Genomic DNA, 24,187 nt, shown 5'->3' on the forward strand with positions numbered 1-24,187 from the left:
CTAGGCCTTCCGTTACAAACTCCTGGGCTTTAGCTTGGTGGTTTAGGAAGAACCAGCAGAATGAATGACTGGTAGATGCAATCATTGCAATCGATGATGAGGAGCAGCAAAAGGAGTCACACCTCTGCCCCTCCTGCTTTTATCAGCCTCTAGTTTGGAAGAAGGGGAGCAGCAGCCCTGCGGGACCTGGACACTGCAGATAGGGACTGGAAACCAAACAGCCACTTTATCCCCCTGCTCTCCCCCACAGGGAGCCTTGCCTTTAACAGGTGCTTTTTAATTTGAGCGATACCTTCCAGAGTGTCCAACAATTGGGCAAATGTTTTACTGATGGAAGGAGAGACAGAAAGAAGTAGTTGAGGATGGCTAGGGGATCTGCTCCACAGGCTCGACAAGCTGCTGGGAAGCAGAGAGTGATTCCATCCATCGGGATGGGCTGAGGCAGTGCCCAGCTATCCCATCCTTTGCACGGGGGCTTCCCTGAAACTCCTCTCCTTTCACTAGTTAGTCCAAGGGCAGAAAATTTCCCGGGCCCAGCAACACTGCCCAAACTGCCACTCAGTGCCCAAAACCTGCCCCAAATGACGTCCTCTGGGCTACGTTATTCTCCAAAGGTCTGCAAGACCTGCCTGAGTGCGGTGTGCTTGAACTGAGCCCAGGCTTGCTGTTCCTGCCACATGGTGCCTGAAGGTGACAACGTTCCCCCTCCGGCTCCAGGAGATGCGTGTAAGGAATGGGAGGCCTGAGATAACGGGCTGGTTTGGAAGGTTTTGGAAGGATTAAGTGGGGCGAGGCAGCCTGCCCACGCCCTGGGCTCAAAAAGGTGGTTAGGAACATCCGTGCATTCCTCCCCTGCGTCACCAGTTCCTTCCTTTGGTCTTTGGGGCGCTTCTGGGTGGGATTCTCCCCTCCCCCCCCCAAAAAAATCATAAAAGGTTTTGGGACACCCAGGCTCCGGGGGGAGCGGCCAAGAACCGCGTCCGCCCTGGCCAGGAGAGGCGGCGGGGCCCGGCAGTTCTCCCCGTCGCCCCCCCCCGCCCCCGCCGGCACAGCCCCTTGGCTCCGAGACCGGCGGCGGCCATGGGCAGCGGCAGCAGCCGGCGGCGGGCGGCGGCGGGGAGCGCGGCGGTGCCCGCGGGCAGAGCGGCGGCGGCGGAGAACCGGGAGCTGCTGGAGACGGTGCTGGCCGAGTGCGAGGAGGCGGCGGCGGCTCTGCCCGCCCCCGGTCGCCGAGCCCCGGCCGCCGGCGGCATCCCCCCGCCCCGGGACGCCGGGCGCTGCGGCGGGGGCGGAGGCGACCCCCCGCCCGAGCAGGCGGTAAGTGCGCGCCCCGGCCCCGGCCGGGACACCGCGACCGGCCGGACCCTCCCCGGGACCCCCCGTCCTCCCCCGCGGGCGGCCGGGGAGGGAGGGGGGGGGTGTCCCCGCCGGACTGGGGAGCCCTGCCACAGCCGCCGGTGGCCGCTGCAGCCGTAGCTTCCTCAAAATACGAACGGCCCGAAACGGTTTTTCTCTTTGCTGGCAAACCGGGCTGGACGCCGTTTGTTGCGCTCGTCGCATTTTCTGTCCCTGGTGCGAGGGAGACGTCGTCCCGGGAAGGGCCGGGAGTCCCGTCCTCCCGCTGCCCCCGGCGACGGGAAAGTTCCTTCTCCTGCCTTGTGGAAACAGCTCGAGCCGATCGAGCGCGGCTCCTGCTTTTCCCTGGGTCGGGCTTGTAAACAAGCGTTCAAAAACGTGAACACGAAGTGCCGGTTTAGTGTTTGCCAATCCGCTGCAATTGCAGTCTGGCTCTTCCTGAAGAAGCGTTTTAGTCTCTTTCTCTTTAACAAATAATGGATTTGCCTCTGAGGAAGTTGAGATTTTTCTCTTCCCCCACCCCCCCATCCGAAAATCACAGCAGCATCTATATCATCTGGTGATGAGGTCAAAAATCACTGGCTTCTTTCATCTTAGCTTGGCTTTGGAAGTTGTGTGTCGTTTGTTAGATAAACGCTGCTCTCTGCAGATGCACTAAAGTCGTCAGACTAAAGTAATAAATTTAAAAATAGAAACGAATCTTTAGGACTCAGGAACTTTCTGCCTTGCATGCCTCAGTTTTGCTCTTTAGAAGTGTATCATTTCCATTGCCGAACTGCATGTCCATGGGGTAAGGATGACTTTAATACAAAATAATTTTGCCATTAGGAAACTTGGCAGCGTTCAGTATGAGAACCCTTTTCTTAAGACAAGTTTTAAAGAAAAACCTCAAAGAAAGTAAGATTTGGAAATGGAAAAAAAACAGACGTCGTGTATTGTGATATTTTTTCCTTGCTGTTTTAACTCCCAACCCTCCTGCGGTATGAACTGGAGCGCAGTCCAGCACCGCTTTCTCCTCTGAGGGACTTAGAGCAGTCTGCTTATGAGCAGTCCTCCTGACTTCTCCCCTTTATCTTTAATTATGGGAATCGAGGCTGATGGTGTCCATTTCCCCTCTGTTTCCACACGTGAATATCATGGCTGGATCTTTAAAAATAATAATTATATCAGTTGTGAATTGTCCTGTGCATAAAGACCTATTTTAGCTCTATTCTGAAGTGATGTATATTCCAGGTAATTACATATCAGAAAGGCAACAGAACTGCCCCCATCTTTCTTTACAAAAATCAGCAGAGAGACAGTATACCATGGCAGTAGATACTAGTGAACTAATGACAAGGAGCAAACCAGAAAGGCTGAAGAATTTAAGACGTGGCCCCTGGGGTGGTGGTGGAGTGTCACCGTGCCCAGGTCCCTGCTGCAGACCTCCTCCTCTGGCAGAAAGGATGGTGAGGAACCCGCAGCATCACCTTGGCTGCTCCGGGTTGCGGTCACGCCCAGTGCAACCGCAGGGTGGGAACACCGCCAAGCCTTGCAGCACAGAGATGTCTGTGAGGGCCCTCAAAATTCAGCCTGAAGCAAGCACGTGGGGCTTCGGTCGCCCAGTGTGGCCAAGTAGGTGCAGCACGCAGCTATGCCACCGTGAGGCAATGGTGATGCCGAGCATCTTGTGTGTCTCCTCGTCCAGCTGCTGCTGATGCCTCTTGTTTGGGAAGGAAGTTCACATCTCTGATTGCACCCAGACAGGTTGTTTGAAAGACAGGAAGGAATTACCAGTATTTTTCAAAGATAGAAGAGACATACAAGAGAAATCTTAGATACTTTCAGGGCAAACTTGAAGCTCTTCTTGGTAGCACTTTCTTTACCTGAACCCAAGGTGGCCATGGCACAGACAGCAGTCATGGGCTTACCGTTCTGACTCCTCAAGGCCTAAAAAGTCACTAGCCTGAGAGAAGGAGGGAGGAAACTGTTTGCAGCACGAAGTTTTGGTTGTTTACTGGATGCAATTTAGCCTTTTAGGTCATTGTGCAAACTGCAGTCCCACCCTTCCCAAGAGGCTGGTGGAGGAGGTTTCTGGAAAGAGATACCAGCTTCGTTGTGTCACTAGTTCCTTGCTAGGAATTTTGAGGGCAATTTCTCAACCAGTCATTTGTAATTTCTGTCTTGTGGTGGGAACTTGCTTGCTTTGCCCTGTTCAGCTGTGCAAACTGGAGGGTGAGCAAAGAAATTTCAGAGAAGAAAGGATGAGTTGATTCAACAGAGCTAATGGGGAAAAGATGGGGGGGGCAGCAAGGAGATATTACAGTAGAAAACCCTGATGGGAAATAGCCGGTGGAGGAGCAGCAGGTTCTGGCCGGTGGGAGGAGAGGAGAGCTTGCCGCCGGCGAGAAGAGAGCGGTTGCCTGCAAGCAGGACTCAGGTCTCTGCTGTCACGGTTGGGTTTCTCCTGGGTGTGATGTGCATCAATGTTGTGCTTCACACCTGAACCCTGATGCACTTGGTCATCCAGCAGCAAGCTGGCAGCGCTGACGGGCGGTCGGGCCAGGCACAAGGGCTGGTGAAGAGGGATGTGGCTGCATTTAAAGGCTTGAGCCACCTCTATTGCATTCAAATAGTGCTTGGGAGTGAGAAGGGTGAAAGCACATCGCAGCAGCGGGCTGGGAACCAAATCGTGATGGGGAACCTGAACCCAGCTTGGAGCAGACCCCAACACCTCCTTAACAGCATCAAATGTCCATTTTCAGGTTTGGCCTCAATTCCAGATGGTTGTACGTGCTTTTTTCCTTGTCTCTTTGTTCAAGACAGAAAAAGTATTTGTGGTTTTGCAGGTGCTGCCACAGCACAGAGCAGGGTGGCAGCTCTTGGTGGAAACCAGGGGAGAGCCCACAGCCTCAGGCATTTCCCCACTGGTTTTCTGAAAGGGAAGAATCACGCAGACACATTAGGGTCTTGCTTTTAACAGCTTTGTCCATGGCACCGTCACTCTTCCTGACTGGAGACGGGATATGATTACAGTAAGCCGACCACCCCAGCCGCAGCACGGGAATAACACAGGTAGCAGGTATTTTAACCGACTTCTAGAGGGACTATCATATACTTTAAAAACACCCAGGTCTTCAAAGCTTTGCCTGATTTTTTTCAGCCAGATAAATGTTCTTTCTGCAGATTGATATGGCGCAGCGTCATCTCGTGGCTGGCTGGTCCCAGCTGCAAACACATAGGGTTCTGTGGGGACATTTAATGTCATGCCCCATTAGTTTCTTACTCAGATAGGTTTATTTTTCTCCTCTTGTTAAAATGTGCTTCTCCCAAACAGAAATTTGATCTTTCTAATTCAGTGCTGTTAGAAATTTATTTCAGCATTTTCTTCCTGGTTGTATTAATGGTCAAAAATGCCCTTGAGTCAAGATGTTCTCCTACAGTTGTGTAGGGAGCCATGCTCTGGCCAGGGTGCTTCAGAAAAGGTCTTTTCCAGCTGAATATCTGGGACTCCTTGAACTCCAAACTAGGGAAGCAACTAGGTGAAAAGTCCAAAGTCAGATTATTTTCAGATTCTGCAGTTAATGTCCAGGTATGGCTCTGGTAGCTGCTGAGCAAAAGGTCTCCCTCTCTCTCACGTTATCTTCCTTGTCTTTTAAAAAGCACCTGAAACTTCACCAGAGCCCAGCAAGCAGTGAGCTGTGCTGTCCCCTCAGCCAGTGTCACCCTCCCAGCACAGCTGTGTTGCAGCTGGACTCGGAAAACTGCTGACTAGGGGTTTTTTCCCCCCATATCACTTGGCAGAGCATGGGTCACTTTTGCCCTGAAACCATTCCTGATCTAAAAACTAAGCACAGGGCATGCGCAGAATAGCTGGGAGCTGGTGTTTTAGTTGGCAAGAGAAGAGAAGCGTGGGAACTCCCCACATCGCTGCCCACTTCCCATCCACCGCCTGTTCCTAATTCCTTTGCTGGCCAGAGGATGTTGCTGCAGACTGGAGCAAGGCTGGGAGTGCTTGGCCTGGGATGCAGCTGGGGCTATACATCCCGTTTGGTACCCACTGACAGGTTAGGTAAGCTAGGGGGTTTTTTGCCAGCAATAACTCCAGCTGTGGGTTCGTGAGAGGCTGTTTTCGCCAGTGATGACCAGCTCAGCCACCCACATCATTTGCTGGCATCGCTGGAGGGTGCTGCCCTTCTCCTGTACCAGCTCAGCCATCTGCAGCTCTGCTGCAAACTGCATCTGTGATGTTCTCTGACTGACATCGCCTCCCTCCTCTCCAAGGGTGGGGGAGATTTTCATTTCAGCTCACACCAGTCCCCTGATCCACTTCACAGGGTGTTTGTGAAAAGGGATTTGAGAGGAGCAGAGGCAGGGAAGGAGGTACTAGCTTATATCCTGCAGAAAAGCCATGCTATGAAACCATAGCCCAGCGGATGAGCACTGGCAGGGGACCACACTGCTCCCCTGTAGAAGTTTTAGGTGGCTCAGCCACTCTCAAGGTTCCCCTGTGTATGATGGGACCACTCAGGGTCTATACCTCTACTCCACGATATCTCAAGGCTGTATCTGTACTGGTAAAGTCTACTGTAGGAGCTGCCTGGCATTGGACCACGCTGGTCTGCCCTGCTGAGCTGGCATGGTTTTGCCAGGACCAACTTGCAGCCTCCCAAATAATGCTTGGGCATAGTTCGGGGGCCAGCACAGTGACCATCCCTAAGAGGCAGCTTGAATTGGGCCACCCAGTTGTGGAGACGAAGTGATTTTAATAGTCAAGACTGTAGCTGACTGGTTTCAACACAGTTCGGGGGCATCTCAGAGCCTCAGAAGGTGCACGGCTCCAGATTGCCCTGCGGGTCCCAGGGGATGGTGTTCTCACCCAGCTCACCTGCAGCCGCTAGAGCTGACGGTGGGAGAAGGGAGGGAGCAGGGTGGGTAAGGGCTGGCAGGACCATGAGGAGCACCAGCCACAGCTTGCAGCGGGTTGGGGGTAGTGGGAAGCTGCACCCCAGGACCTCTGGTTCATGCACACGGTAGAGAGAAATAGCTCCTGCTTCCAGCTCTCCGCTCTGCCTTGCTCCCAGGAGCCGCTGCCCTAACGCAAAGGATGGCTGAACTGTGTACGCACCGGCTGTCAAACCACTCTGCCTCACATCTCATTACATTAAATTAAACCCAAGCACGTGCTGGGTAAGCTTAATATCCAAGCCTTTATGCTTGGAGGAGGGGGCGATGTGGGGCTTTGCAGCACAACAGACCCCAGCATGAGATGCCTACGCTGGGAATAGGGTGGAAAACAAGGAGGCACGCTGCGGTCTGGATAAGTAATAAAAAGATGACTGCAAGCTGCAGAAAGGAGAAGCTGACTTCATTTATCTCTTAACAGGGCATAGGCCAACCAGGCCAGCAATTACTTATTTAGCTGTAGGATAGGAACCCATAATATTAAAGTGTCATGACATGCACATCATCTTAACCTACATAAAGGGCTAATGCTAATTATCTGCTGAACTTGCAACATGCGCATCAGAGCGATCCTGAGGGGTCTGGGTGGGGTCAGGTGTTGTTATGTCTCACTGCCTGCTACAGCCCGTGCTCCGCATCCTGCTGCTGCCCGGCGCGTGGTGTCACTCCGGCATCGCGGAGCCAGGCGTCGTTCGCCCGGATGAACAAGGAGTAGCTCCCGAAGCGCGGAGGCTGTGACGGCAGTGGAAAGGCAGAGGCTGGAGGTGCCTTTTGTTTTTACTCGCTACCGTTTTTTCCTCACGCACCGGATTAAATGTCGGCAGAGATCTACCTGCGCCAATGCTGAATTCTCTTGGGAAATAAGCGTTGCTGCTGACAGATCCCTTGGAGAAGGTGGGAGCTGATTTTGCACAGAGAAGCAGATTTTGCTAACCAGAGCTGCTCCGTCCTGATGACTAATTAATTCTGTCTTCCACCCACACAACACGTACAGCTCGTAATATGGAGGAGTCAGCCACAAGGGAAGAAAAAAAGACAACCTACTGTACAATTCAAACCGCTCCCTACAATGATCCAAACCCATCCTTTGCCCAGAAGTGCTGGGAGCTGGGTTCTCGCTGTGGGAAGAGCAGCATCAAAGCACTCCTGGAGAACTGTATTCCCCTTGGTGCTGAGGATGAATAACGTTCTTCACCTGGTGGAAGGAAACCGGGGTGGCAGCAGTAGCCTGGTGGGTGGTGGCGATGATGAGGATGAGGGGCTGCGTTGTGGGATGCAATCCCGGGAGAAGTCGGCCTCGGAGCTCAGCACAGCATCCTCCTGGCACTGCAGCTTGCTTTTGTCGCTTGTGGGAGATTGCCAAGAAACAATGCTAAAAAACCAGGCGGGAACTCTCTTCCCTTACTGTCAGCTTTCTCACATAGCCTCATCTCCGCTTGGACCCAGAAGCTGTTTCTAGAACAGTTCAAGCTCTTCCAGAGAAAACAAAGTGTTGCCAAAGAGCGGGGGCTCTCCTGAAAGGAAGTGGAGTGCCTTTTGACAGGTATCAAAAGATGTTACAAGTCTTTCACAGAGATTTAGTTTGTAATTTTCAGCAAGCAGCTAGGAGGTGAAAGGCTGTGGATAGCAGACACCTTTTCCAGCCCCAGAAATGGAAGCTGCTTAGGGCTTGCCTAAGGATGAGGTGTTGACCCAGCACCATGAGAGGTGTCTTTGCTGCAGCCCCGGTCTCACCTGCTCAAGCATGGAAGCCAAAGGTGACCACAGCAGCACTAAGCCCACCCAAGAAGCAGGGAAGAGCCGAACAGTTTGCTGCTGAGCACCTACCTGCCTAGCAGTGTCTGAGACGGCTGTGTTTAAACCTCAACTCCCATCCGTCTGCATGTGAAGCAGCTAAGGAAGGAGTGCAGTGAAAACATCTCCTCTGAAATGAAAATCATGTGCCATGCAATAACAGCAGTTAGACACCCAGGTGGACATTTCTATCCAGTGGACGGCACATACAAGCTGACTGATACCAACCAATTTAAATCAGTGCAAAACTGCATGAAGCCATCATTCCTCTACTGGCACTGCCTATAGAGGGGTATCTCCCCTCCATAGCTCCCACACTTACCAGCACCAGTCCCGTGCACTGCTGGACCTCGAGGCAGCGCAAGTTTCAGCTATTTCAAGAGCAGATACATGATCTTACTGAGGGATTGCTTGATCCCATCCAGCCCTGTAAAAACACCACACAGCAGATGTATAGGCGATGGCTCTGAACTGCAAGCTTTTCCATGCCACTCCCTGGTTCCTTCACTTCCTTTTTTTCTTGTACGGAAAAATCTTTTCCTTTTTTCCACGCTGATGGAACAACTTTTCATTTCTATTTTCTGGAAGCCAAGTCCTCGCTTTGGTTCTGTGTGCTACCTGTTTAACATCTGTTAGTGTCATCATGAGATTCAGCATAACTTCCATGGAGGATGCCCACCAGCTTTAGGACTGCAGCTCAGAAAAAATAATGGCAAGCCAAAATGGGTCTAGTTTTGTGCAAAGCCACAGCCCTTGTCCCTGTCCCCCTCCCTTTCCCTATAAGAGTACAGTGAAGAAGTAGAAAAAGATGAAAGTCATATTCTTCTCAGTAGCATGTGGCTGCAGGGGGTTCATTTTATTACTGGTCCAGCTGGGGGCTCAGACAGACACAGGGTCCCATCATCTTCCCATGTTAAATGCAGTTAGGTTTGGCTTTGGTGGTGCCCCACTGGAAACCTGTGGGCTTCCAGCATAGGGAGGGTGGATGTTTCACTCCAGATGGATCAATTCAGGGTAAACGGCTTTGTCAGGTGAAAAGAATTGGGTCCATGTTGCTGTAACTTCCTTCCTTAGCAGGTATGTTCATACTGCTACCTGTCAGCTGGCAGGGCAGTGCATATTTGTGGGAAAACTGGGAGGTTTAATGAGTTAATGTTCAGTGATTTTGGTTTTGTAGCCTGCAGCCACCCAGCTGCCCTGAACACTGAAACAAAGCAAGCAGAACGGTGGTTAGTAAAGGGGACTCTCTTTTACCTGTATTGTCTTCACAGAGGTTATTTGGGGGCTTAAACCAGCCCGCTATAGACAGAAGTAGGTTTCATAGAAATAAATAATAGTTTGGGTTGGAAAAGACCTTAAAGATCATCTAGTTCCAACCCTCCTGCCATGGGCAGGGACACTTTCCACTAGACCAGGTTGCTCAAAGTCCCATCCAACCTGGCCTTGAACACTTCCAGGAATAGGGCATCCACAGCCTCTCTGGGCAACCTGTTCCAGTGCCTCACCACCCTCACAGTAAAGAATTTCTTCCTTACATCTAATCTGAACCTACGCTTTTTCAGTCTAAAACCATTGCCCCTTGTCCTGTCACTACAGGTGCTGGTAAAAAGTCTTTCTCCATCTTTTTATAAGCCCCCTTTAGGTACTGGAAGGCTGCAGTAAGGTCTCCCTGGAGCCTTCTCTTCTCTAGGCTGAACAACCCCAACTCTCTCAGCCTGTCTTCATAGGAGAGGTGCTCCATCCCTCTGATGATTTTGTGGCCCTCCTCTGGACCCACTCCAACAGGTCCCTGTCCTTCCTGTGCTGAGGACCCCAGAGCTGGATGCAGGACTCCAGGTGGGATCTCACCAGAGGGGGAGAATCACCTCCCTCAACTTTAAAGTATTGTAACTGAAATATGTGACTTTTTTTCTTTCCCAGGCTTTTTCAACCAGAAGCCCACCAGGCCCAGAGAACAACAACGCTGACCATCAGTAAGTACCCTGTGCTTTCGTTATGTCTTCAGGGGTAGAAAGCAGCTGGAACAAAGGGAGCATAAAGGGGAGAGTTATTCCTGCATGCCTCCCGCTATGCCAAAGAGAGGTGGAAATTATGTGAAATGGTTTATAGCCCTAAATATTCTGTCCTTTACCTGTTTGCCAATTAAAAAAAATCCAGGAGCTGTGCCGCCTGAAAAGATTCAGGTTCCAGCTCAAGTACAGTATAGACATTCATTCCTGGTCATGAGCAATGCAGAATTTAGGATGTCCACATGTCAGAGAGGCACCTTGAAGGAGCTTGTGAAAAGCTGGGGAAGATTGCTCCAATGAGTAGCTCAGGCCCTGGTTCACCCACAGGTCATCTCTGGGCTCTGCAGCATGTAGAAAAGGAGAATAGCATCTCTTTGCTCCCCAGGAATCATGAGAGAAATCCCAGGAGACACTCCCATGCTACACCAGTTAGAGACATGAGTGTCCCTCAGGGACAGGGGAATGGTGGGGACCTACTGCACTGAGTGCCAAACAGAAGAAATCTGAAATCTTCCACAAGCAAAAGCTACTGAGCAGTCTGCACCTCCCAGTCTGCCTGCACCAAGAGCAATGGGAACAGTTTTACACATGTGTTAAAAAAACACAGATGAAGCAACAAGGCTTGAAAAACCATCTTAAAATATCATCTCCTTACACTAAAGAGCGACCGTCTTCAATATTACGCTCTGATTGTCATCCAGCCCCTCTGCTCCTGCAGCACTCGAGAGCAGACCAATCTGCAGATCCTGGCCGTCAGGCTGTGTGACCTCCTAATGCTGAGCAACGCTGATGGATGTGACAGGAGAGCCCAGGTGCCAGCCACTGTTCTCCCTTCTCCTCTCCCTCCTAGCTGGCAGGGAGCTCACCTGGTGAGGCTGCTGGTTTCGGGAGCGCTCGGAAAACGCAGCTGCCCTTGGCTTTCCCAACAGCAATGCTCATACAGGTGGTCTCATGGGGACCTTAACCTCTCATGGGCTCTCCAGCGTCCTCGATGGGCTTTGGGCTATGATGGCAACTGAGCAGTCTCCTCTGGGGTTGCCCAGCTGCAGTCCCCCACCAAGCTCCCCAGCCCCAGGCTCCCGCTGGCCCCTCACCCCCTCAAGGCTTTCCTTCTCCCTCCCTCTTTGACACGTAAAGGGAAGACTTGAGACAGCAAAAACTGGTTTCTGATCTGGGATGACAGAGCAGGAGCTTATTTTCATTTAGATAACATTTACTTTATACCCACTGCAGAGCCTCATAGTGCAGCTCACATGTGAAATGCCTGAGCTGCCCGTGATAAGCAGGGCTGCACTTTCTGCTGGCAAGAATTGCATGCAAACATTTATTTTTTTTAAATGGTCCAGCACACAGCAAAACTGCATTTTGAAGAAATCAGATCAAATCAAGCCCCAGAAACAGCAGTTATGTGTGTAGGTGTCTCATCCTTCACATTTCTGCAGCTAGAATTATTCTAGATAAACCCTCACATTACAAGCAGCAAAAATCAGCCCTGTCTTGATAGAGTTGCTGACTGAAGCAATTCCCATAAAGCTAATTAAAGAAGAAAGAAATGTCAAGCAAGGAGAATTAAAACTAGATATGGAGACTTAATACTATCTGCCAAGAGAGCGGTCACACGAGATGGATGCTGTAGGTGTACACCTCCTGTACTGCAAACATGCCTGTGTGACACCACATAAGCATCTAAACCAGACCCTAATAAATACCTTCGATGCGCATGGGAACACAGCTGGATGTGTTCCTGATCATGCTGTGTTACCTCTCTTTCCCCCTACAATTCTTTTGGGAACTGCTCTCTAGCATCTGGTAGTCCATGGCTGAGATGACACAGCCTGGGAACGCTGTAATGATCTTATAATTACTGTCAAGGCTCATGACACTGGCAGAGTTACTGGGGCGTTGTTTTGACCCATTTTTCAGCTGCAAGGTCTTGCAGAAGGCATCATAATGATTAACCCTGGACTTTCCCATCTTCAGCAAAATGATAAAAAACACTGGCCTAGATTCACCCCAGCCTAATTTTCAGTCACTTAACTCAGGTTTCTACCTCAGAGCTTGTCACCCTAGCCACTCACCAGGGACATTGTCACCAGAGCCCATGGGCAGCTCTCCCCCGCACCAGGCAGCTGCCTGACACCAGGGACACGGCGCTGCCAGCCATCCCCGATGCTGGGGAGGTTGGCACACCGTGCCCGATGTCTTGCTCAAAGGTGGGGTTTTTTTGCTCACTTTTGGTCTAATTTTGCCCTTCGCATTTCCTTCTCCTCATTACATAGTTCATTGTCTTTCCATTAAAAAAAATAAATAAATTTCTCCTTCCCTTAATAATCTTTAAACACAGAGAGGCCTTTAGCTGAAAAGCAGCCCATTTCTTGCTTTTCTTGTTCCTAAATTGCTTCACTCTAGCCCCTTAAATCACTTTTACTGCTGCTTTCTAAACTCCCTCCAAGCTGTTAATAACTTTTTAGTAATGGGATACCCCGAAGTCTGCAAAGTAATCTTTGCGGAGTTGCATTGGCCTTTCTTTCTTTGCTGTCCTGCCGTGCTGCAAATTCCGCTCTCGTACGTTTTTCAGCTAGCTCTTTCCCTCTCAGCATTGTTCCTTTCCAGGTTTCTCTCTTCCCCCAGAACATCTAGGGTTTGAGAAGTTATTTTCCGAATCGGAAAGCCTAACAGCCCTCAACTGGATTCAGCCTGACTGCCAGCCCTGACCTGCAGCCCTGGCTGTGTGTAGACGTGAGCAGCGAGGGGCTCCCTCTCCTTCTGGAGCAGCTGGAGGAGAGCAGGAGCAGGCTTGTGGTCCACCAGCTCCCGTCCTGCCCACATCCTGTGCTCGGGATTTCTCTGCTAAAGCCTCTCACTTAATTCCAGGAACAGCAGAAACAGCTGGCAGCGGAGCTGCAGCCACATGCCTTTGGGATGAAGGTTCAGGTTGGGAGGGCCTCAGGAGGTCTCTAGTCCAGTCTCCTGCTCCAAGATGGATCAGGCCAGACTTCTCAGTGCTTTGTCCCATCAGGTCTTGAAGGCCTCCAAGGATGGAGCCTGTGCAGCCACAGCCTGTTCCTCTGCCTGCTGTTCTCAGGGTGCAGAAGTTTCTCTTTTTATCCAGATTGAACCGTTCATTTTTTAATTTATTTCAGTTTTTCCATATTAAATGATACAGAACTTTGCCGCAACAATAGAGAGAGAACATGAGCAGCAACTCAGTTTTACTTTCCTCCTGGAATAAACACAGCCCTCTCTCTTCCTCTCAGCTCTGGGCTGTGCATGGCAGGGGGGCTTGCTTTTGTTTTTATAAAAGCACATTTATATGAGTTTGAATTTTACCTGGAGATTTTCTCCCATGCTTGGAGGTCACCATGCAAGCCAAAGCATCAAGAATAATTAACAGTGGGAAATTATGTAACCGCTAAGAGAAACAATGACTCTTCTGTGGGCCTGCAAGCAAGCTGCCAAGAGCTCTGCTTCTAATTCATCACGTCATATAAAATTAGTTCAAGGATTGTCACAGTGCAGAGTTTAAATCAATAAATCATGCATTTAAGCCAGATTTCTACATGTCCTTTTCCCCATTCTTACAAAGAATTTGCTTTATAGCTACTGGTGTATGGTTTGAACTCTTGGACTTCTAGCTTTCTTCCCAGCTCTCGTTTACTGCGGTGGAAACCGGATTGCTCACGGTCCATCAGAAGAAGAATGAACAAAAGGACTAAGCAGAAGAGTCCACTTGCTAAATCCAACTTGCTGCCAGCAGAACTTGCCATCAAGCGCATGGTGCAGCATAAAGAAGTGTAGGACACCCGCATGACCCAGCTGCCATGCCAGCCAGTCATCAGGTGGCTCGAGGAAAAACACCAAACCATTTCTGACACACAGGGAGTGCGGCGTTAACGCAGCTAGGTCAGAGCAGCTGGACGGGGCAGAAGCCTTTCTGACCTGGATGGATAAGAACAGAGGAGAGGTTGCATTGCTGCCATTTGTTCCCCGGTGACAGCAGTAGGACACTGGATGCTGCCTGTTTGAGGAACGTTGCAGATGCTCCCTCACCCAAGGAGAGCAGTTCTTGGCTGTCAAAGACAGCTGGGGGTTTATGAAAGCACCTCCTCTATATGACAAAGTTTCATTAGAAAAGCATTTCAGGGCTCTTTGATTCTGATTCTACATTTACTTACCTGCTTTGGGGCAGCTCCTGTGATTTCATCTAATAAAGAAGACCTCAGTTTTTTCACTAAAGGATGCTAATGACCAAATTCATCCCAGCTGCAAGACCAAGGATGACAGAGATCTTATCCTTAGAGAAGTGGTAGATCAACAGATGCTACATAACAAGTCTGGGACAGAGCTAGAGCCATGCTATTGGATATGATAATCTCTCCTCTCTGGCAACTAACCAACCACCATAAAAAACATTTCTTTCTTGCTTATTTGTGTTCCACCAGTGGATGGCCACAAGGTAAGTCTACTGATATCAGTTGACATGGCATGACAGAGAACTTTACAGTTTGGATTTACCAACTTAACTCTCCACTTAGCTCTGTACCCCACTGTTACCTCCATTTCATGGAGCCATGTGCCCCAGCTTCCAGAGAAGACTAGCATGATGGCCTGGGTTGCTCACCTCCCGGTTCTGTACAAGGTCAAGGAGGAGCACTCACTTGTCAGCTGCTGTCTCCTCTCTTGAGTCCTGGGGGGCAAGATCAAGTAGACCTATTTGGTAGTGCGAGCTACGGTGGTCAAAGCTTGCAGAAGAATTTTCACTGTCCTCCGTCAGGCAGCTAGGGACAAATTTCCCTCGTACCCAACATAAAACACCTCTGATAATACTGATAAAACCCATGCCAGTTCCCTTTGTCCCTTGAGTTGTACGTCAGTTCCCACTTATGGGAGAGTTGTGCTGATGTGAAAATAAATAAAAACCATAAGAGCAGTTTGAGGTAGCCGAGTTCATATTTTGGTTGCAACTCCAATTCCTTACAGATACAAACAAAAAAATCCCTTTCTACATAAAAGCTTAGAACTAGTAACTAGAGTAAAGGTTAGGCAGTGCTTTAACTGGGCCTTGAACCTACACTCACCGAAAGGTTCTGGGAATTTGATCTGGAGCATTGCAAGGACTGTACTGTAATGAACTCGCAGACTAAAATAGATGCCAAGTGACAGCAAATGTCAGCAAGTGATGTGCCTGTGGGGTATGGGAACTAGACATAACAGAGTATCTGTGTCTCAGCAAGCCACATGCAGCTTGATCTTTCCATTCACAAAAAAATGAAGTAAAGGTTGCCTTGTGTCTTCAGAGCTTGATTCTCTCTCATGACACCAATAACTCATTCCCTTCCCCAGCAGATGCCCACAGAGGAACAGCAAGAAGCCGTCGGGAAAGTCCACAATATCATACAATTACTCAGAGGAGGAGCTTATGGCAAGCATCGAGCGGGAGTACTGCCGCTGATCCCAACCCCATGTCATGAGAACGTCAAGCACGTTCCTGGAGGCCCAGCTGGAGCAAAACTGCTGCTGACAAAATAACCCCTGGCACAGTGAGATGGCATGGGAGAGGTGGGTGGTGAAGGGAGGTGAAGCGTGAGAGGCAGTGTGGCTGCTTGGGAAGCACGGAAGAGAAAACCTCTCCTGACCATCTCCGAGTGAGAGCATGAAGATCCTCACCAACTGCTGATTTCTGATCGGTGCCACTGGAAGAGGGACCCATTAGTCCTGCAAATCAATATTTAGAAGCTCATTTTTAAATGGTACTTACAAATTAAGACATACTAGAATTGAAGTGTCATACTAGAATAGAAGTGTTGAGACATAGTGCTTTGAAGGAAGATCTTGTTTTGTCTTAGCAGGGGGAAAAAATGCAGTAAAATCATTTGACTCAGATCTCACTTAAGGGGTAGCTGCATGAAATTCATGTTCCTGCCACTTAAAACAGGTCAAATTCACTCCTTGCACTGTGCAAGCCTCTGGTCCAGATCTGAATTTGGCACTGTCTCTTCGAACATGGTCCTCTCCCCAGCATGGGATACAAGATGAAAAGGGGAGTGAGCCCACCATCCAGTACGTATGCAGTGTCATCCCAGAGTTGAAATCCCACCACTTAGGCACACAAGGCTCCTGGGAGCCATCAGGGAGCGTAGGATTTGTACAATCCCTTCGAGGTGGGATCCCAGCATTGGTGTGGTACCCGGGGCTCCTTGGCATGGATCCTCCAGCAAAAACAGGAGGCACATCCCTGGTGCTGCCTCGCTGTGGGCAGCGATCATCCATCTTGAGAGGGACTTGCACACTATTGCAGAGCAGCTGTTTGTGATCGGTTTTCAGAATTATCTGTCCTGGCCTTCCCATTTATTTCTTGTAGGTAACTTAGAAGAAAAATCACTACATTTTACCATTAGCTGACTGGAAAGTAAAACAGAAAGTTGGCTCTCCAAAGAAAACGGTTTATTTTCAGTGCTTCCTGACAGGGAAGCCTGGTATTTTAGGGTTTCTGCCTTTATTTTACCTGCATCTTAATGTATTATGAGTAGCTGCTTATTATCAGAAGTAGAAAAATACCTTATTTCTGTCTTCAGCTGAAGCATAAAAGAGATCAGATGAAATCTTCACATAGACTGGGTAAATGCAAGAGGGAATAGCAGGACACATCTTAAGATGCTGCATTTTAACTTCTTTGTAATTCCCGGTATCTGTGAAACAGAAATAAATCCATCGGTATTCTATGTAACCCTCAGTAAAGGCATAACGTGTTGTTGTGAAAAAGGTTCTCCAGCTTACATGGCAAATTGTCTTACCGTACCTGCAGAGACCAAGCAAAACGCATCCTTGGAGGGTGGCAGGAGGGATGCCATGAGGCAGACACTAGGTTACACCCCTGGCACACATACTCACGCTCCAGTTGTCTTTCCTGCAGCAGCCTTCAGCGAGGCTGGCCACTGTGCTCTGCCCAAGGGCTCAGGAGGTGCCAGGCCGCCCGCAGAGGTGGGCAGCAGAAAGGGAGTGTGATGGCTTGACCCTGGCTGGACGCCAGGTGCCCACCAAAGCCGTTCTATCGCTCCCCCATCCTCAGCTGGACAAGGGAGAGAAAAATATAACAAAAAGCTTGCGGGTTGAGATAAGGACAGGAGAGATCATTCACTAATTACCGTCACGGGCAAAACAGACTCAGTTTGGGAAAATTAACTCAATTTATTACAAATCAACCAGAGTAAGGTAATGAGAAATAAAACGAAATCTCAGAACACCTTCCCTCCACCCCTCCCTTCTTCCCGGGCACAACTTCACTCCCGGATTTCTCCACCAAGCCCCCCCCAGCGGCACAAGGGGGACAGGGATGGGGTTTACGGTCATCACACGTTATTTTCTGCCGCTTCACCTCCTCAGGGTGAGGGCTCATCACACTCTTCCCCTGCTCCACCCACGGGAGACAGTCCTCCACAAACTTCTCCAATGTGGACCATTCCCACGGGCTGCAGTTCTTCACGAACTGCTCCAGCATGGGTCCTTTCCAAGGAGTGCAGTCCTTCAGGAGCACACTGCTCCAGCATGGGTCCCCCATGGGGTCACCAGTCCTGCCAGAAAACCTGCTCCGTGGGCTCCTCTCTCCACAGATCCGCAGGTCCTGCCAGGAACCTGCTCCAGCGCGGTGTTCCCACGGGGTCACAGCTTCCTTTGGGAACCCACCTGCTCCGGCGTGGGGTCCTCTACGTGCTGCAGGTGGAGATCTGCTCCCCCGTGGACCTCCCTGGACTGCAGGGGGACAGCCTGCCTCACCAGGGTCTTCCCCACGGGCTGCAGGGGAATCTTCGCTCCGGCGCCTGGAGCATCTCCTCCCCTCCTTCTGCACTGACCTTGGTGTCCGCAGGCTTGTTTCTCTTACATGTTCTCACTCCTCTCTCTGGCAGCTGTTTTCTCACTGTCCCCACTTTTTTTCCTTCTTAAAAAATGTTATCCCAGAGGCGTTACCACTATCACTGATTGGCTCGGCCTTGGCCGGCGGCGGGTCCGTCTTAGAGCCGGCTGGTATGGGCTCGCTCTCTCTCGAACACAGGGGAAGCTTCCAGCAGCTTCTTACAAAAGCCACCCCTGTAACCCGCCCCCGCTACCAAAACCTTGCCACACAAAACCAATGCAGGGAGCCAGCCTCCTGCAAACCTGCGCAAGCTTGGAGGCAAGAGCTCCCAGCACAGCAGCCTGGGCGCTTAGTTAGCACAAGGGGTAGTGGTTTTAAACTGAAAGAGGGTAGATTCAGACTAGATGTAAGGAATAAAATTTTTACAATGAGGGTGGTGAGGCACTGCAACAGGTTGCCCAGAAAGGCTGTGGATGCCCTACTGCTGGAAGTGTTCAAGGCCAGGTTGGATGGGGCTTTGAGCAACCTGGTCTAGTGGAAGGTGTCCCTGCCCATGGCAGGGGAGTTGGAACTAGATGATCTTTAAGGTCCCTTCCAACCCAAACCATTCTATGATTCTGTAATACTTCAGTGGCCCAGAAGTAGCCAGAGTAGAGAGGAGATGCCTTTGCGTAGCTTGGGGGAAGTCGAGTGGGCCCTCTGGAGCAAGGGCTCTCCAACCCTCTTGAAAAAAATCCAATTTTGAATGATAGCAGTTTAATTTTTGGCAGGAACAGTCATTGTTAGACCTCCTAATGCTGCTGAGATGTGGGAGGAACACAGTTTGTCTGCAGCATGTCAGGTGTCAGCAGCCACATCTCCCAGAGCTTGTATTAGTTTTCAGCAGCTCTCAAAGACCTACAAGGGTGAGCAGAATGTGCCTGTGGAGAGCAGGAAAAACATGGGAGACCTGCTGACTCCAGCACCATAGGTGACTATGGTACTCCGTACCCTGTCTTGCTTTAATCACCACACTGTTTTAGATTTCCCTTCAATTTGGATTTCATCCTTTTGGCCAGGACCTTCCTTGTGCCGAGGTCCCCGGAGTCTCGGGCACGCGCAGGGAGATGCTTCAAGGATCACGGCTGCAGCTCCCCCATCATGTATTGCCATCCTTTTGGGTGGCCTCAAGCAGCACAGCAAACCAGAAGGAAAGCCACACTGCTGTCAGACCTCACTGCAACGCCAGCAGGCAGGGCACCGCGGCAGCTGCCCCCGTGCCAGGCAGAGCGGGCAGCTCAGGCAGGGACCGGGGCTCTGCCTGCCCCCGGGGTCCCTCTGCCCGCACCCTGCCTCCCCTCCCAGAGTTTCTCCCTCTGAGGCTGCGTTTGGTGACTGGCCCAGATGACAGCTCTACAACACATTTCAGGCTCTCCTAAAGGAAAGCCTAAGTATTAACAGTCTTGCAGAAATTGATTATCCAAAAAAATTCTAAACTGAACATATTTTTGCTAGGCTGCAACAAATCTCTCTTGACTGAACACAGCAAACCACTAAGCTTCATTACAGAATTAGCTTGTCAAATAGCCAAAGGACAAGCACATTTCTGCACCTGGAAGTAAGGTGCAGTGGGTTTCACAGGTAACCTTTTCAGCATCACCGCGAGAAAAGGAGGAGCCACAGGAACACGGGAAGGCCCAGAAGGGACTGATGCAGCTGGGACAGTCACTGCACCAGGCAAAGGTGGGAGAAAGAAGTTTTGGGATTCAAAGAGGTGCCTCAAACTGTGCTACGGTCTCGCAGGCTTTCTCTGTGCTGTGAAATGATGCACGCTTAGTGCTGTGCTCTGACTGTAGAGCCAGCCAGCACAGAACCACTCACAACCAGCTATCTTATTCTCCTACCATGCAGAATGGGGATGGTGGTATGAAACCAGCTCCCCAGTCTGCCCAGGAATTATCAGGAACTCTGCTCCTCCACCTGTGTCAAACCCATGCCAAACAGTGCACCAAAACCGGGAGGGTGGCAGTGGGGTTGGTACCTAGGAAGGTACGATTGCACAGCTTAACTATCTGGTCTCAGTGTAACCCTTCTTTTGATCCATCCTTTTCTCAGGGAAAATAGGACACTAGGTCATTTGCAGGTAAATAATCATATTGAAGAAATATCTGAGCCCACTACTAATCTCAAGGGAAACTTCTTGAATTAATTGCTCTTTAACAAAAAAGGGCAATGGCACTCCAAAGATCACTTTGTCACATCTCAGGCAGTGAATCCTGACATCCCAACAGCTGAATTATCAGAAAGTTTACTTTCTTTTCCTTGTTTTCCTCTATAACCATCATCAAATCACAACCGCTTGTAAGACAAAAGATGGTTTGGCTTGCCAGTACTTCTTCCTCTCCCCAAAACAGTTCTGCTGTATTTAAATACAGTTCTGGAGAGTCTCTGGTTCATCATTTTAGAAACTACCCTCCTGTCTGATACATGCAGCATAAGATAGGGTAGCTGAGCACAGGTTTTGAGCCGACACTATTAATCCCCACTAATAAACCAGCAAGATGCCATGCATATTAACCAAATTACTGCATTATTCAGCTAATGAAGACAAACGCTACACACTGTTTTGCGCCAGTCCAAAAGGAGTAAGAGAGCCTCGCTGGCCAGCTGGCTGTCTATATATACCTCCTATTACTACTATTTTTTAAGTGAGGCCAAACCACAGTTGCTGAGAAGACTGAAGAGGGTCATTTTTTTTCAGCTAATCATGAAAAATTACTCTTTAGTGCATGAACAGATATTGCCACTTCTGAACTTAGTGACTTCCACAAGTTCTGGAGGTTTCTTACCTGGCTGTGCAACAAGATTCCAGTTAAAAGGTTCTGATGGTGAAAGCATTAAAGCCATATTTTTTAAATTACTCAACCCAAGATCTTAAAAAACAAAACCAATGAACCTGAAACTACAGAACCGATTTGCACACTTACTTAGACTCTTGGTTTCCCTCAAATCTGGGTTTTTCATGTGCAAACAAATACTTTGAATCCTTTTTTCCCCTTTCTTTGTAGATGCCTTTTCTTTCTGGCAGCACTGCAATGGATGGAGAGCTCTGCCTTTTCAGTAACCCAGAAAATGGGCAGAACTCTTTCCCAAAGAGCAACTAAGAAAACAGATCAGTGATGGAGCAGTTTTAGGAAGCGAGTTGTCTTTTACCTAGTATGTAACCATGTAAAATCTCCCACAAGCTTCAGGAATTCAGTTGGGACCTGTAGGTAGACTTGAGTGGGGAAAACAAAGCTGTGACTTGATCCATACTTGGGTGAGATGCCTGGAAAGAACAATGAAGAACAGCAAAGAACAGCTGGTCACCAAAACCATAGCTCCTTGGGATAGGAGGTCTTCATAGTCCATCTCTGGCTCTGGGACCCCAAATGCCAGTCCTTTTGCCCAGTGTATACGAGGATGGCCCCCACACTTGCGTATCTGCCAGCATCCCATTGCCAAGACCTCCGAGAGCAGAGCAACTAATAGTTCCCTGATGCATCATGTTCAGCGCCCTGCTGTCAGCTACTTGCCTTCACATTAGAAGAGGAAGGAAGGTGGCACCCTCACCCCCCCAGGGATGCTCTTCCCCAACCTCCTTCCTCTGAGGATCAAACCCCAACAAGCTTTCAGCCAAACTATTCACACACTCCCCCCCCAGAGCTGAAACGGCCCGGCTGCCCCAGATGAGGTGCAGCCCTGGAGCTGTGCCACACAAGCGTGGCAGAGCTCCCCACCGCACTTGGCAGGGCAGGTGGAGCACCGGCTGCCTGGCACAGGCTGCATCCACAAGAGGGTTTGGTTTTTTTCCCCTGCTCTGGACACAGGACATGGCAATCATTTGCACAGGGTGAAGTGGGTTTATCTGGACAATGATAACCAACAGAAAAGAAATTGCTCTGAACTCAAGAGACACTACGAGGGAGGCAAATTAAACCTAAGGTATTCTTCCCATCTAGGAAAAACTCTCCCAGAAAAGAGTATGCTCCAGCTTCCCCAAGTTTTCTGCATGTGTACAATGTGCCCATGGCCTTCTGCACACATCAGGATGTAAAAGTCACCCGATTTCCTCCTCCAGCACTCAAGGACTGAAGCAGAAAACGAGGAAGGCTCCATTTGACAGAGGATGAAAGCAATCTGGAAAGAAAATGTCTCAGTGCTAACACACTCGCTGCAGGGAAGGTAATCCCACAGACAGCATGGACTGCGAGCAGACATGGCCGAGGCTTTCCGGCTTCCTCCTGAACCATCTCACCATTTCCTTAGCCTGTAGGTTGCTGGGTTTTAAGTCATGATTTACTCTTTCTGCATGCATGGAAGAAGTTTGCCTTCTCACGGCCATAGCCTGCCTGCGTCAAGCTGCCTTGCCAGACACCAAAGGCAGGCAAACAGGCAGATAGGCTCACAGATTAAACTTCAAAACTGGTTAGATTTATCCCAGCAGACGAACTCAAGCCAGATGCAACCCTGAGGCAGGATTCCATCTGTCATCTCTTGTGAGCGAAGTGCCACCTTCATCATTCACAGGATGTCAAGCACAGCTTTCACAGCTGGAAATGGAGAGTTAGCCAGAGCTGTAGCCTCAGCCAGAGGAGCACACCGAGCGTGCAACCAACCCAGCAGCATGGGCCACCTCTGCCCACCCAGCACTGCAGCTTCAGGATGGATTCACGCTTCCAGTATCCTAACCGCAAGCAGATCGGTGCTCATCGGTTTGCAAGCAAGATGAGGCAAGCTGATGCTAAGCTGAAGGTTTGGCTGTATAATCACACATAGGAAAGCAATGCTGGTCTAACCGCAAAATGTAGCATTAAACCAATGGACACGTTTGAGTGCACATGCATTTTTCTTTAGAAAATTACTAGTTTTCACAGATTTAGAATAGTTACAAGATAGAAGGACTTTTGCCCGCACAACGCCTGTGTTAGCACAGGGGTAGCTGGGAAGGCTTTCTCACGTGCAAACTGTTTTCCCTCAGAATGAAGCTGTTGCAGACTCTCCAGCCCCATCAGGATATGTACCGACTGCACCTCCCGGCTGCTCAGGCCACAGGTTGGTTCTAAGAAAAAGCAGAAAGATGAGCACAGAACCGTAAAATCCATTGTCATGTTTCACATAAGCAAACTGAGGGAGACAATACAAAAATCAGCAAAAAAATTACAGGTATTGTTTAGGATATGACTTGATGCTCAGAAAAATCTTCCTTGAAAAATAGTGGTTAGAACAGACAGGTAGGACATCTTCCCCTGGGAGACAAAAGCATTATGGAGACCTGCAGAGCCCAGGGGCTGAAGAGTTTGTGTTGCTCTGCCAGAGCACTGATCCCACAGTAAAGCCTTCCCTTCCAGTTGCTCTGCAGAGTGGGGAGCAGGACCATCCACGGGATCTTCCCATCTTCCACACACTTGCACGAACAATGTGCTCTTCTGTGGACAAAGCCTTCAGTCACTGCTCCCAGTTCGCTCTCTGAGGGCTCTGACTGCAGAGACTGTCACCTTTTAGTGAAAGGCTGTGACAGAAAGCTGCTGTCATTATACCCTCTCCTCCCCTTCTCTTCCATTAAAACGTGACCCTGCTAGAAATAAACATTGCTGCAGTTTGGGAACTGGTCAGAGGGAAAGAAACAGCAGAGATGCTTAAAAACTTAAAGTAGTTGCTGCTGCTGCTGCTGTCACCATCGCTGGACACCTCTTTCCCACCTGAGACCTGGAGGTGACACCCAGCCTGCCAGAGCCACTTCCTCGCCACAGCGCGGGAATGGGAACAACCAGGGCTAATGCAGCCATCTTTTGAGTCAAATTCTCATCTCTATGCCCAGTGTTCACGCCACGCACAGCTTGCAACACTAACAGAGCAGCACTCAGACCACCACCTTTTGTTGATAGCTTCTGGAGGCCATGCTAGAAGAACAGAGTTATAAACCCCGAGACTCACATTTTCCGACCGCATGCAAAAAACCCTAAACACTGGCAGTGGTGTATTCATTCTAGCAAATAGACAAGAAGCATTGTGTAAAATTGTAAACGGACAAGCACTGGTCAATTTACAACAGGACCCAAAAAGTCCTGCCTTTACAGGTTAAGTGAACTAGCAAGTCCCAAAGTCTTCCACTGGCCTAGATGTGTAACTTAATCCAGACGGATTTACATAGTTCTGAAATGGATGTGTATGAAACCTGAAAATTAACAATTTTTTGATGATTTAAAACCAG

General features: G+C 49.7%; 1 protein-coding gene across 1 annotated transcript; it reads left to right on the top strand.

Moving 5' to 3' along the window:
- Positions 1 to 945: 945 nt before the first annotated feature.
- On the top strand, positions 946 to 16,830 carry CYS1 (cystin 1). The gene is made up of 3 exons (XM_069805814.1): positions 946 to 1,317; positions 10,015 to 10,067; positions 15,447 to 16,830. The coding sequence occupies exons 1-3, from the start codon at positions 1,081 to 1,083 to the stop codon at positions 15,553 to 15,555; spliced, it is 399 nt and encodes a 132-aa protein (XP_069661915.1). The 5' UTR covers positions 946 to 1,080; the 3' UTR covers positions 15,556 to 16,830.
- The last annotated feature ends 7,357 nt before the right edge of the window (positions 16,831 to 24,187 follow it).

The sequence above is a fragment of the Haliaeetus albicilla genome, chromosome 18, assembly GCF_947461875.1.
Source record: "Haliaeetus albicilla chromosome 18, bHalAlb1.1, whole genome shotgun sequence".
Taxonomy (NCBI): Eukaryota; Metazoa; Chordata; class Aves; order Accipitriformes; family Accipitridae; genus Haliaeetus; species Haliaeetus albicilla.